Source organism: Neltuma alba, unplaced genomic scaffold (genome assembly GCF_004799145.2).
Source record: "Neltuma alba isolate B1F8T4 unplaced genomic scaffold, ASM479914v2 tig00012537_pilon, whole genome shotgun sequence".
Lineage (NCBI taxonomy): Eukaryota > Viridiplantae > Streptophyta > Magnoliopsida > Fabales > Fabaceae > Neltuma > Neltuma alba.
The window spans coordinates 41,702-57,699 of NW_021637002.1; the positions used below are offsets into that span (position 1 = coordinate 41,702).

At 31.6% G+C, this 15,998-nt stretch overlaps 1 protein-coding gene across 1 annotated transcript; it reads left to right on the forward strand.

Annotated features, from left to right (window-relative positions):
- Positions 1 to 1,117: 1,117 nt before the first annotated feature.
- LOC114728509 (ATP sulfurylase 2-like) lies at positions 1,118 to 2,359 on the forward strand. The gene is made up of 2 exons (XM_028915424.1): positions 1,118 to 1,201; positions 1,994 to 2,359. Exons 1-2 carry the CDS (start codon positions 1,118 to 1,120, stop codon positions 2,357 to 2,359), a joined length of 450 nt encoding a protein of 149 aa, XP_028771257.1.
- Positions 2,360 to 15,998: the final 13,639 nt, after the last annotated feature.

A 15,998-nucleotide genomic window follows, 5' to 3' on the forward strand; every position in this document is an offset into this window, starting at 1 on the left:
ATAGAATTTAAAGTATATTTATACACTATCCAAAGAAAGTCAAAATAAATTGTTTAAAGACTAACTTTTGACTTAAAAAAAATTAAAGAAATCCCCTATGAGGAGTGGACAATATTGGCACCTAGAGATATATTCTCAGTGTCGTGCACCAGTAAAAGGGATTTGGTCAAGCTATTCTGAAATAAATATCATTATTTGTTTTAATGGATGAAAGACACGGGTATGGTTAGATTAAGAATATATTATGTGATGATGTAAGCATGAGGTAAGCGAGACGATGTAAGTATGTTGTCATGAGGGCACAAGTCATCACAAGACAAAAAGGCAAAATGAGAGGTTGGATGGTTTAGTGAATCACTTTCTGATGACCTATCTAAGACAATAGTCAAACTATTTTGTTTTTAACAAGACTTATTGAGAAAAAATAGAACTAAGTATCTTAGATAATGATTTGATTCGGAATGCAGCTTGAAAATATGAGGCTGATGATTATGAATAAAAGTGATGGCTCAAACATTAGAAACCCTAATTACATGATGACTCAATAGAAGTCTTTTAGCTAGAGTTGAAATGAGGAGACTACCGATGAAGTGGATACCTGACCTAGTTATTATACATAGGGGTGTGCATGAAGCCCAAATGCCCGCTAAGCCCGCCCAAGCCCGAAGAAAAATTGCCCTGCCCAGCCCAAAAAAAAGAAGCCCGAAAAAGAATGGGCATCTTTAGGCTGGGCATTTCATAGGCAGGGCTAGGCATCAGGCAGGACATGCTGCCCTGCCCATTTGGCCCTGCCCAGATTATATTTATATATATTATAATTTATAAAATCATATTAATATATTACATTTCTTTACCCAAAAAAAAGTTATTCCGTCCTCTTTGCAATTTAATTTATTATTGTTACATGTCTGTTAGTTTTCCATCTTAGGGGTCTAATTTTTCTAAAAAAGCAATAGTATCTTGCTTTTAACTTGTTCTTCATGAGCTTTATTGAGTACATCCTATGAAATGTAATTTTCAGTTATGGACGAAAGTTTTTTTACATGTGATATCGGCAGGTCATCACTATTTGGACAACGAAGCCCGTCCTGCCTAGCCCGCCCATGCCCAGCCCAAAATGGTTAGGGCTTCTATGGGCAGGGCCGGGCAGCGGGCTGCAGAATGCAGCCCGTTCATATTTCGGGCCGGGCATTGGGCAGGGGTCCTGCCCTGCCCAGCCCTGCCCATGTGCACCCCTAATTATACAATAGAGACATTCGAAGGATTATGCCCTTTGGATAATGTGATGACCAATGCACGATCATGTAAGTGACTAATCACGAAATAAGAGAGGATAGAGGAAATAAAAGGCAAGCAATATTCTTGAGGATAAGAAAGATGAGAAACATATAAGAATGTTATAGATAATGATTGCACTGGCAATCAAAATAGAGAAATGAAGATGTTCTAATGATGCTTCAATGTTTAATAGTGTTTAGAAACAAATGAAATCCTTCGACTTTAAGACATTTATGAGGAATATGATTGTAGCTTCAAGTTAATAGGAAACCTGGGATTCAAATTCCTACAGATGATTGCCACTGCCTATGTAATCAAATGAGTCTAGTGAAAATACTCTTTGTAACAGAGATACGGCATGTGAAGCAAGTACCCTAATAGAAATTGGAACAGCATAGCAAGGTAATCCAATTGTTCTTCTTATACTGCATGGACGAACAGAACTTACATGTTCTATAACAATTAAAAGTTACATATACCCTGAAAAATCATTTAAGCCGTCCTTCACATAGCTACAATCTATTTATTTCTCATTGCCCAATCACGGACATGATTTGGCCTGCCTCCTATACGTAAGATCCATTGAATTCTATCCCAGCTTCTTTAAGGTCATTTTTTCCCTGCTCAGTCACGGACATGATTTGGCCTGCCTCCTATATGTAAGATCCATTGAATTCTATCGCAGCTTCTTTAAGGTCATTTTTTCCCTGCTCAGGTCGAAGAAGATGGAGTTCTTGATCCTGAGACTACTATATTTCCGTCACCTGTGCATTATGCAGGTCCAACTGAAGTACAGTGGCATGCCAAGGCACGGATAAATGCAGGTGCCAACTTCTATATTGTAGGTCGTGATCCTGCTGGAATGGGTCATCCAACTGAGAAAAGGGATTTATATGACCCAGATCATGGGAAAAAGGTGCTCAGCATGGCTCCTGGCCTTGAGAAGCTTAATATCCTGCCATTCAAAGTGAGTAATGGCTCACGGCTTTATGTTATTGCTCCTCTCTATCAAATATCTCTTCACAGCACCGTCTTTGAAATGTTAATTTCCTCCTTATTCAGCCTTGTATGCTTGTTGTAGCTGGTAATTCCATCATACTTTTGGGATTAATATATGTCGGGAACTATTTATCTGTGGTTCTTCTGATGGCAGTGTAATTATCTGTACTAGCTGGCCTTTTAATTTTCAAGTCTAAATGGGTAATGGGTCAGTCATCACGATCATCTGTCTTGTTCTGGAATATGCATTCAGGGAGACATCTTTTGGTTTTCTTAAATTCTTAGTTCCAGTCTTCATTCAGCAGACCAAGAAATCCTAATCTTCGGGCCAAGTTTTGTTCAAATTGATACATTTTCAGGTGGACAACATACCGAAGCATACCTTGTATCCTCTTCTTTGAGTGGTTAAATGCTGTGAGTCGCCCATGATTTTACATACCCCAACAAGTTAAATTATACATCTTTGCATATATGATTACCTTGAACATTACATACATCTAATCTCACTGGTTTCATGTCTTCCCAACAGCTTTAATAGTTGTGAATTTTGTATTTCAATACATGACATGCTTATCTGTACGGAGATCATCACTGATTCACACACATTTATGTGGCTTCCCAAACTCTCCATCCAACATGTGTCTGTCTACATGTAATCTCTACCAGGCACGATGACCTTGCATAACCACATACATATAGTAGTAATATTCATGCCCATTTGTGTGGTCAAGTTGAGAATAACTTGGATGATGAGTCAAATGATGACTTGGATTTGATGGAGTTGTGGACACCTAATGTTCCTCCATGTATTTCATCTCAGTTGAAGTGAAGCAGTTCGCTCTCTTTGGTTTCAGAGGCTTCAAACCTGAATTTGAAATTGTAAGATACGTAATGGAGAAGGCAACAGTTTTGAGGACTGTCATTATTGGGAGTGTTGGCACAAGTAAAAGTAAAGAGAAAGACTTTCATCGTCATACCCCCGATGCTCTGCACACTGTAGACGTATTTATGATGCTTTTGGGGAAAATATTGAGGACGTGATGAGAAACTTTTGCACAATTGGGTAGTTAACAGGTGCTTCATTTTGAGCATAACATGCATCTATTAAGTTCAATTTCTGGTGTGATTAGTATTATAATTATGAAAAAAGCATGCTCTTTTTCAATGTTGTGAGGGTTTCAGATGATGGCAAATCACTTGGAAAATAAATAATTTTCAGTGAAAGCATTTAGATATATTGACGTGCTCAAGCATCGCAACCCATGATTTCCTGTGGCAGCGGAGGGCATATAGAATTGCTGTTCCAGAGTGAGAGATTAAACAAAACCTTCACTTCAATCTTCTTTCCCAAAAGAAAGAGAAGGCGCACAAATTAAATAATTAGCGAACTTGATATGGAACCAATCAATTTTTTTAAAGATAAATTTTAAATAAAAGAGAGCAACATTATTAGCATTAGGAGAACTGGCGGGCTCAATTATGCCCAAATTCTTAAAAAACACCCTTATAATGAAGTGGTCCTTAAACCCGTGGGTTCAAGTAGGACTTTTTAGCCAAAACTCATTATTTTTCAGATATTTATACGAAAATGTACATAAAATAATAAAATTCATCATGAAAAATATAAAATTGTCAAAATTAAGTTACAAAAAAACATCATCGGCAAATATAAAATTGTCAAAATTAAGTTACAAACAAACATCGTCGGTAAGTTAGGGATGGAACCTAACCCATGATTTTAAAAGTAATTTTACGGTATATAAAATAAATATGTAGAGAAGTTTACCTCAATTTAAAAAAGTGTTTTTTTAAAAACACTTTTCTTAAATGCCAAACAACTTTTTAGCCACTTTTTCCTCTTTCATATTTAGAGGAAGGTATAATGCTGTGAGCCTGTAAACAAGTAGAAAAGGAAAATATATCATAAAATATGTTATTTTTGTAATGATTTTTTTTGGGAAAAAGATGAAATTTAAATGCTATTATAGGCACATGATGCTAGATTTAAAAATTTCATATTTATACGGGCATGTACTTATTTGATAAAGGAATATGACTAATACAAATTTTATTTTTGGCCTAACTAAAATTTCATTAAATTATTACTAATCACAATTACAAATCAAATTATTAGCACTTAAAATATGCTTATAAATATTTATAAACGTGATTTCAAAACCTCATTCTTTATTTTTACCTACTGCTCATATTTATTCTTACTTTTGAACGTTGGGATACACAGAATCAACATTAATACACAGATCCTAACAAGAAAGAGGCAAAACAGCAGAAGTCAAATAAGCAGCCCTACCTCCCATCAATAAGCTGCCTCCGTCACTTTTTTTTTTTTTTTTCGATGACAAAAGACGAAGCTCTAAACATCTTCTCTTATAAATTTCAACTCCGGATCTAGTCCTAAAACGCTATTAGAGTTGAATCAAAATTTATAATTTAAAATGGTTCTCTCCCATATAATCCCTTCTATGATTTGAACTTTATTGTTATATATAGTTGATAGAGTATCAATAGGATAATTTAAAAAAATGATAAGAACAAAAAAAAGTCTTACATTTAGGATTAAGATCAACTCAATAATTACATCCTACATTAAGCACCTAAGAAGTATAATAATAGTTAATTTATAAATATTAAATATTTACCATTAGATTTTTATTCAATGATAGCGAAGACAAAAGGAGGGCATAATAAGGATGATGGAGGGAATTTTAAGACTTGTTTGGCATAGTGTTTAAAATTATTTATAAGCATGTTTTATATAAATTAAGACAAAACTTTTCTCACATATTTACCTCATATTCTATAAATCATGATTTCAAAGTTATTTATAAATCATTCTAAATGGGTCTTAATCTGTTAATTACTTCAATTCAATCCTCTCATCTTTTTTTTTTCCTAAATGAAAAACTAGAATGGTCGATATTCAATATTTAATAAGATCAATTTTTATTTTTAGGTATTTTTCAGTCTTGAATTGTCCAAAGTAAATTTCTATAAAATTCATTTATACATATATATTTAATTTTTATATAATGCTATTAGAGTATAGACTCCTAACCCTACCTGGCTTACTATGCTATCTCTCAAGTTACTCTCAATCATTCCTTACTTCTCCTCTATATCCATTTCCCCTAAAAAAATCATTTCAATCTCTTAACCTTGATTGGACCAATCCTAATAACCCATTACTTCCTAGGAAAGGTTTTCTCTCATACCGGACTTTGCTTGTATCAGTGTTCCATTTAAACCTTTACCACAATCTTTACAAGAGCCTCTGTTCTGTTTAAACAATTACTAGAAACCTGGCTTTAATACCAAAATATAATATTCTTCATTTAACCCCTCAGAATATACATTTGGAAGCGTTATGATTCAAACTATTCATGAAACAAGCCTCTACATGAAAAATAAAATATAAAATTTTAAATAACTTAAAAATAAAAGTATATAAAAAATAAAGTATAAGTGTGATATATATAACATCTTAAAATATTTATTTATAATAATAAAACTCGGAGGCAGAGCACAAATTGTAGATATATAATACATAAATAAATATTGTTTATATTTATTTTACTTATTTCAAATAAAAAGAATACAAATTAAAAATAAAAATATTTTCAAGAAACGAAAATTAGATATTTAACCTATATGTGATATCTTATTTTATATAGTTTAGAGTTATACATAAAAATAAAAATAAAAAATACTATATATGGATTATCATTGGTGACTATTAACGCTGATGGTTAGGAAAACGAGTATTCTCCCAGTGGTAGTACGATTTTCAACTGCTCTTTTACCCTCCCAAAATATCCTTATGATCTTTCTCTTCCGGAAGGGTCAGCGTTCACCTTTAATCTTCATATTCATTAAATTTCTTTTTTTGTGCTTGGTGAAGTTCTTCATACCAGAAAGCTTCTGGATCTATCTATTTATTCAGTGCATTTTTCAACTCCAAGTGACAGGTTTCCCATCTTCTTCTTCGTGAATCATCATTCTCTTTCTTCCTCTGCCTTTGGAGCTCACAATAAAGTGTAACGAATTCGTCCAGTTTTTGAAAACTCGTCCGGTTCTCGAGTCAAATCTAGTTGCCGGCTCAACAGGTGCTTCCAAGTGACTCGATACGGTTTGATCTATGATGAGCAAGTCATAAAAGCTGAACATGAAAGTATAGTTGATGAGGACAATAATTATCAAGCGGATGAGACAACTCGTCAAATTTAATTTAACATTTGCCCCACAAATAAACCACGTTTGCGACTCAGTCAGATATCAAATTGTACAAAACTTATGAACCAATTAGTTACGTAATCTTATCTTGTTTCAAAAATTTTAAATTTGTATTTATCCATTAAATATATTTAAATATAACTAAAACGTATTTTCAAATTTTTCCCGATAATTTGGCCAAAAATATTTTCCCAATGAGAACTATCTTTGTTTTTATAATTTTATTTTTAATTATTTTCTTTCTTTGGCAACAAATGTTAATTATTCTCTAACAATTATTGTATATAAATATATAATATAAATTTGTGTTAGGAATATAATGATATCTTTGTGGATGTCCATATATCTCCCTTTATTTCCTATATCTCCTATAATCTCTAATATCTCCCACTATCTCTATATCCCACAATTATCTCATATTATCATGTAATCTATAGATTCTATCAAAGATGTAAAGCTGTGCCTATAAATAGAGGTTATGTATAATGTATTGTGTACTCTTGAATGGAATGAGAAAGACTCTCTCTTATCAATCCTCTCTTCCTTTGTATGATTCTTCTCTATTTCTTCTTTATTCATAACACGTTATCAGCACGAAGCTCTAACCAAAGTGCGTATGATATACCTTTTTATTCCAGCATAATTTTAGAGCTTCATCTATATTATTTTTCTGGAGTATCTCTTGCTTTGTTCAAATAAAAATATCTCAAGCATCACATATATGGTGTTTCAGAGTATCCGTATTCCTATTCAATTTATCTAGGATAATCTAAGCCATTATATAGAATTAAAAAAAATATCTACCGTTGTTTTAAACATCGGGTTCCATGGCTATGATTGGAGATTTTTTCCCCCTCTATTTCTTATTGACCTGAAGTCACTATTTTGATGGAATCCGAAGTTCCAATGGATACTAGCAGTATCTTAAAAGAGTTATCATCTAAAATTAAATAGCCAAAAGCCATATAGTTCTAAGTTCTCATCTCATTGAGATTAAATGGCTAGAAGCCATATAACTCTGATTTTACATTCTTTTCAAATTAAATGGCTAAAAGCCATATAATTTTGATTTTTTATATTATAGCCAGAAGCTATACAATTTTGAGTTTTTATCTTATGGCTAGATATATATATATATATATATATGGTTAATTCTCTGTTTTTTTTAAATGACTTGAAGTCATATATATTTGATATTTTATCTTATTAAATAACTAGAAGTATTTACGTATAAATTTTCTATCTTATGGCTAGAAGCCATATATATTTGATTACTGTTATCTTATTAAATGGCTAGAAGCCATGTAATTTGAATTTTCTATTTTATAGCCAGAAGCCATATATATATAATTTTGTTTTATCTTATTAAATGGCTAGTTGCCATATAAATTTGATTTTCTATCTTATGGCCAGAAGCCATAGATATTTGAATTTTTTTTATCTCATTAAAAGGCTAGAAGCGATATAATTTGTATTTTCTATTTTATGGCCAGAAGCCATATATATATATAATTTTTCTTTATTTATATATATCATGTTGAATTTTTTATTTTATAGCCAGAAACCATTTATATATATTTAAATTTTCTTTTATCTTATTAAATGGTTCGCATTCATATAATTTTGATTTTCTATCTTATGACTAGAAGTCATAAATATTTAATTTTGTTATTTTATTAATTGGCCTGAAGCCATATAATATCAAAGTTTTATCTTATGGTCAGAAACCATATATCTTTAATTTTTTTTTGTTTATTTTAAAACTAAATAGCTAGTTGCCATGTATCTTTATTTTCTTTATTAAATGGCATGAAGCCATATAGTTTTGATTATGAGAAGGATCATTATATGGTTTGTTTATAAAAGAAAAATTATGATAATTAGAATTATAAATAATGTAGCCCAGAAAACTAATGACTATATAGTGAAGGATATATTGGTAAAAGAGTTTATTTATTCTTTTTATTTCATGTTATATTTAATTAATTTGAAATTCAAGTTTTATTTTTATCTTATTCTCATAAATTTTTGACATTTAATTTGACATTTATTAATATTATAATTTTCTTATTAGTAAATGGCCAGCAGCCATTACACTCATGTTATTGAGCAATATGAAAATAATAACTTATAATATTTTTAAAGCCCTGAAGGCTCATGGTTTAAATATGAAGTGACATAAATGATCTTTAAAAAAAATATATAATTTCTAATATAGACTCTTGAAGTCTAATGACTTATAAATAGCCCTGAAGGCTTATGATTCAAATCTTCCTAACTATATAGTTTGATTTTAGTCCTTATAGATTTTTTTTTTCCGTTGAATTTATAAATTTATGAATAAGTTTTGAAGCATTACATATATACAAAGAAATAAAGTTTTTGAATAACGAAATATCGAGAAAATATATATATTTTGTTCAAAAAAAATATGCTTCATATTTTGAAAAAAAAGGGGTATAACAAAAAGTGAAGTATATCATATGGTGAAATAATAATATATTTTAGTTCCTGAAGAACTATATATAGCATTTTTTTTTGAAGAACTATATGTAATAAAAAAAAATTGATATAGTTCCAGAAGGACTAATAACAAAAGATTGATATAGTTTCAGAAGAACTAATAGCAAAATGTTGATATAATTCATGAAGAACTAGTAACAAAATCGATATAGTTCTTGAATAACTAATGTAGTTCCCCCCATTATTTTTGTGGGCAGAAAAGAAATTGATAATGAAAAATTATGACCCACAAACATTTATATTAGAATATTTGCTTATCAAAGGGTCTTAAAGTGATAGCTTAATTGGATTTAAATCTACTATTATATATGAATCAGGAAGCATTTGGATTTCCAAGTTAAAGATATATTATTAGCTTACTATATATTATTCACTGTATTTGAAATACAGAAATAAGAAAAATATATTTATATAACTCACACTTGAGGGGGAGATTGTTGAAATACAAGTGTAAATCATGTTAGATGGAATTTGTTATTATTAATATTAATTTCATTCCTTATATCTCATGTTCCTTTTGAAAAAAGCTCAAGAAGAGCCAGTAGCGCTCAACCTTCCATGAGTGCACAGGTTTCTACCATTTGGGTAAAAGATAAAAACTAATGCTCTAGAAGAGTTATATCATTATTTATTATCCTGAAAATAAAATATAATTGATAACATACTCCTTATGGAATATTAAGAAAAATAAATAAATAATATAACATGGTAACAAGAAGTTTACCAATAATTGAGAATAATTTTACAATAAACCAAAAGTTTATGCATTCATAGTTTGGCATGACCGGTCAGATCATCCAGATCATAATGATGCAAAATAAAATAAAATAAAAAGTGCATTGTCATTTATTAAAGAACCAAAAGATTCTTTAAAATGATATGTGATTCAAGAATTTTTATGTGGTGTTTGTTCTCAAAGAGAACATCACTAGCTATGCTCAAAATCAGATCCGTATAGATTTATAATGTATTAGATTTATATATGGGCCCATTTAGACACCATGTGGATCAAATTAATACTCTATAAGTGAAAGATGCATCTATAAAATGGTCGCAAGTGCTTATGATCAACTTGCAACCTGAAGTTTGCAAATATGTTCAGATAATTACATTAAGTACATAAGTTCTTGATTATGAAATCAATATGATTCTTATTGAGATTGCTAGTGATTGTTCCTCACGTTGCTGATAATTATATGCTTAGTAAAAGCCTCAATAAGTAGCTAGATCAGAGTTTATGAGAACAGAATTCTCACTTGAGTGTTGGGATGACTGATTTTATATATTTTTGCACATAAATGCATCAAGCCAACAATGTATTGTGAATTCTCCCATTATATTTGGCTTTTGGTCAGGAGTCAGACATTTTTCATCTCAGAATATGCAATATTTATTATTTCACCATAATAATGGACATAGGTGGATATTAAAAGTAAGTTGGGATCAATATTGGATAAGAACCTCCTTATTCTTGTTTGTCTCTAAATGAAACAAAATAATGTTTCTAAAGGAGATTTATGGATTTGGGAGACCTACATTGCATATTTCTAATATGAGGGGGAGAAAATATATAGCTGGAAAAGAGAACACATAAAATGCACTTTTACTATCAAATGTAGATCCTCAAATATAGTAGTATGAACTAGAAGTTCATAAAGTATTGCATTTGTAAAACATTACTAATGTCTGCCAGATGTAGTTACTAACCCAAATGAGAATTTTTAATTCTTATATTCCAGCTAAAAATGCTCCTATTCTTGAAGATATGCTAAAAGCATGAGATTATGATCGGTTCCAAAAGAAAAGAAAAAGGAGCAAATGATCATGATGATCATACTAAGGAGGCATGAATTGCAAAAGAGATTAAGACATAACCCTTTGACCCCTGAAAAGGTTTAAGTGTCTGAAAGCAATAAAGAGATCTCGATATATTATGTCATAAAAGAAAACAGGACCGACAAAGGAATAAAATTGTCGACAATAATTTGATTGATGATATCACATGATCAAGTGGGGATCTTATATATAAATATGTTATGAGATACAGATAAAAAAATGATTGGCCAACAGAAAAGAAAAGACACAACATTATAATAGGAGATTTGTGTATCTCTAACCCAAACACCTGAAGTGTACGGGGTATTTGTACAAGAAAAGAGAAAGAGAATCTTGTGGTGAATTAAAATTTTTATGTATCTTATCAATCTTGCAGTTTGATAAAATTTCATATGCGTCTAGAAAATACAGTGACCCACTATATAGTGAAATTATATGTGAATCCCAGAAGGATTCAAATTCTTGCATAAATATAAACGATCCAATACATGAATAGGTATGGATCATAATGTATGAAAATTCTTGAAGGATTTAAGTTTCTAAAAGCATACAATTATGTTCTCAAGAACATCATTAAAGTAAGTCTCTATATGAGACATATGTGGTTAATATCAACTGAAGGAATGTTGTAAACTTATTCCAAATTGTCTGTTTATGAAAAGAATCAAAATGAGTCTGTTATCAATACTATTTATAATGATAGTATCAGAACTCCTGATGAGTTTTCAAAAACTGCAAATTACTTAAAGAAAAAGTTTGAAATAAAAGCTTTAGGAAGAATACATATGGATAAATCACATCCATTATGCGAATAAGTAACATCCATTATGTGTTTCGGTAGTTGCAAGATTTTTAGATATGGATTAAAGATCGATTTAGACCTCTAAAAGGTAATGAACAAATACTTGGTCCAGAAGTACCATGCTTTAGTGTCACTAGAGCACATAGGTATCTATCTAGCCACACATAACTCAATATATCATTTGCTAGTTAGCATGATATAGTTTGTCGCTAATATAAAGACGATGGAGCGAAATTAAGAATATTTTTCATTTAAAGGATATCGTGGATATCTGAAAGTACCCACAACTAATTTCACTGGCAATGTAGATAAAGTATTTCTGTTTGATTCTTATGTTAAGAGATCACAGCATGATCCACATGTGGGTAAACTATAAAAGGACTATTCGTCTCATAATTTTTAGAAGATTATGAAATTCATATTTGACGTTTTTATCTAATTACAATATTTGGAAGGGTTGTTTGTTATATTGGACTTTGCAAACTCCAAGATGTCAATTGATGTTGTCAAAAGGGGGAGTTGATACACGCTGTACTCTTTTTTCCTTGTCTATGGTTTTGTCCCACTGGGTTTTTCTAGCAAGGTTTTTAATGAGGCAACATTGCGTAGTGTATTAATGAATGATGTACTCTTTTTCTTTCGCTAGGTTTTTATCCCATAGGGTTTTTCCTAGTTGAAGTTTTTTAATGAGGCACATTCGTATATATTGGACATTCAAGGGGGAGTGTTATGAATATAATGATATCTTTGTGGATGTCCATATATCTCCTTTTATCTCCTATATCTCCTATAATCTCTAATATCTCTCATTATCTCTATATTCCACAATTATCTCATATTATCATGTAATCTGTAGATTCTATCAAAGATGTAAAGCTGTGCCTATAAATAGAGGCCAGGTATAATGTATTGTGTACTCTTGAATGGAATGAGAAAGACTCTCTCTTATCAATCCTTTCTTCCTTTGTATGATTCTTCTCTATTTCTTCTTTATTCATAACAATTTGTATTTTTTTCCAACAAATTTTATATCTTTTTTAGCTATTTTACATCTAAACTTACTTCTCTATTAATCATCTAAATAAGTTTTAATATATCTAAACTAACTTTTTTATGAATATCAATCCAAATATAAATCATATTACACTAAATTTAATTCTAACTTATATTTGCAAAAATCAGATAAAATAAAGCTATTTTTGTTACCGCTAATCTAAATACACCCTTAACCTTAAAAAGGAATTCATTCTCTCCTCATTCCAACCTGAAACGACTTTTAAAAAGGAAGTTTATTTGTTCGACATATCTAATTAACAAAATTCAAAATATCCCAAAATTTATTCGTAAAATTTTTCATGCTAAATTTTAATTTTGTTTAAATTATTCTACAGACATTATTGTCATTTGAACATCTATAACTTTAATTTTCATGTCATGACTATCCCGTTCAGGGGATTGAGGGAAGGCGCAATCTTTATGAAAAGTTAAAGTCACACTACAAAAAAATTGACTTTCAACGGTGACAAAAGTCACCACTGAAAGTATAAAAGTCGCCGCTGAAAGTTTTTAGTGGCGACTTGTCGCTGCTAAAAAGTCGTTGCCATAGCAGCCGTGGCTGAAAACTTTCAGTGACGACTAAAAAAGTCGCCGCTGAAAGATACTTTCAGAAGCGACTTTTAGAAGTTTTGGCGGTGACATTTATCGCCGCTAAAAACACTTTCGGCGGCAGCAAGAATGTCGTCGCTGAAAGACACTTTTGGCAACAACATTCTTGTCACTGCTAAAAGCATTTTTCGCCCCGAAAGGGATGTTCAGCGGTGACTTTTTGTCGCCGCTGAAAGTAATGCCTAAGAAGAATTGGCTTTACCAACGCCACGTCATCACCGCCAGTGCCATGTCATCGTAGCCGGCCACCACATCATCACCGACGGCCGCCACGTCATCGTCACCAGTGGCCACATCATCACCGCTGATCGCCACATCATCAGTAGCCACCTTTACGTCATTGCCACATCACTCCTCCCTGCCACATCATCGTCCAAATATTTTCACCTTAAACGTGTCTTCTTCAAGGTTCGAACTCGTGACCGCCTCCTTTCGTGTCCAATCTTCTTGCCGCTGAGTCAGATTGAATTTGTTTATTAATATTGTAAAATAAAATATATATTATTATACTACACTTTCAGTGGCGACAAAAAAAGTCACCGCTGAAGGTCTACTTTCAGCGACGACAGAAAAGTCACCGCTAAAAGTTTACTTTCAACGGCGACAAAAAAAGTCACCAGTGAAGGTCTACTTTCAACAGCGATAAAAGTGTCGCCGCTGAAAGTCTTAGTTTTAGCAGAGAACGCCGCTGAAAGTCGCCGCTGAAGGTCTACTTTCAACGGTGAAAAAAGTGTCATCGCTGAAAGTCTTAGTTTCAACAGCGAACTTTCAGCGGCGACAAAAAAAGTCACCGCTGAAAGTGGACTTTCAACGGTGACATTTTCGTCGCCGCTAAATGTCTTAGTGTCAGTGGCAACTTTTTGGTGTCACCGCTCAAAATGGACTTTCAGCAGTGACTTTTTTTGTCGCTGCTAAAAGTCGTCGCCTAAAGTCTGTTTTTTTGTAGTGTCATCAATTGCAAATTTGCAAATGGGGGGAAAAAGGCTTGTGCAATACTATCCATCTGTCTACTTTCTTTCTAAAATCTTGTAATACCCATTTGAGTTAAAATGGATTGATTCGGGTTTAGCTGCCAGTAAATTCGTTACTGATAATCATCCTTTATCATGTTCTATTTCCCAAGTATTCAATGTATCCGTTCAAAATAACTCTTCTTTTGCACTAATTACTGCGTCTTTTTCTTTTCAATATGATTATGTTGCTGAATCAATATGATTAAATGGCTACCTTAGAATAATCATGGAGCCACTATAAAAAAAAAACAGCTAATTACTAACGGAATAATTTCTGTCGCTAATTTCTGACGGATTACCCACGAAAATTTCGTTGCTAAACTTAGCGACCGAATTTTTTTCATCAAAAAATTCCGTGACTAAACTTTTATAATTAAAATTACCCACGGAATTAGCCACAGAATTTTTTTCGTCAGAAAATTCTGTGGCTAAAATTTTACAATTAAAATTAGCCATGGAATTAGCCACAGAATTTTTCCGTTGGAAAATTCTGTGGCTAAAATTTTATAATTATGATTTGTGACGAAATACTTTTCCGTGGCTAACTTTTAGCCACGAAATCACTAATTTTCGTGGCTAATTCCGTAGCTAAAATATAATATAATAATATAATATAATAAATATATAATTAAATTATATATCTTATGCATATTATATAAAATAATTAAATTTAAAAAATATATTTATGAAAAAATTATTTACTATTTAAAATTCAAAATTAGTGTCATTGGAAATTAATATTATATTTAAAATAATTTTTTTAAAAAATAAAGCACTATAAATAAATAGTAAAACAAATATCTAAAAATTATTTTGTTACAAAAATAGTTATGATTAAAATTATCATATAGTTTATTTTTAGTTTCTAATAATATATATGTGTATATATAATTATTTGTGTAAGAGAATATTATATATATATATATTTAATTTTGCATAATAAGTCATTAAGTTCATAGCAACTCAACTGGTGAAGTCGCGCACGTGCACAAACGAGGTCTTTGGTTCGAACTGTGAAGAAGCCACTTTGAGGAGGAATTATATGGTGGTGACGTGTGGCAATACAAGGTGGCATGTGAGATAGTGACACATGGAGATGAGGTGGTGACACGTGGCGGCCAAGGTGAGGTGGCATTTTATTTTTTTTAAAATAATTCTGTCAGTAATTAGAGACAGAAAAATTCTGTCAGTAATTATCGACGAAATTTCAATTCCGTCGGTAATTACCGATAGAATTTCAATTCCGTCAGTAATCCAATTAGTGATGAAAAAATTAGCGACGAAACTAAGTCCATTGCTAATTCTATCGGTAATATGATTCCGTCGCTAATTTCGTCACTAAATAAAAATTCTGTCAGTAAATTCTGTCGCTAATCAGTTTTTTTTTTGTAGTGAGCCCCTCCAATATGCAGATGGTCTTCATTTGCTTCATGGCTCAATTCAAGCCATCCCCACCATGAGAAGAAGCAACTTTATTCTCTTGTATTATTCGTTTGTGAATAGTGGTTGTATCTTCTTCTGACGACTATTATGTTGCTCTTGGATTTTCTAAATTCGCCACAAGCAAGGAAATTATCGAATGTTAGCTAGCCAGGTATCGATCTTAACTGGGGATGGGGGATTGGGATTCT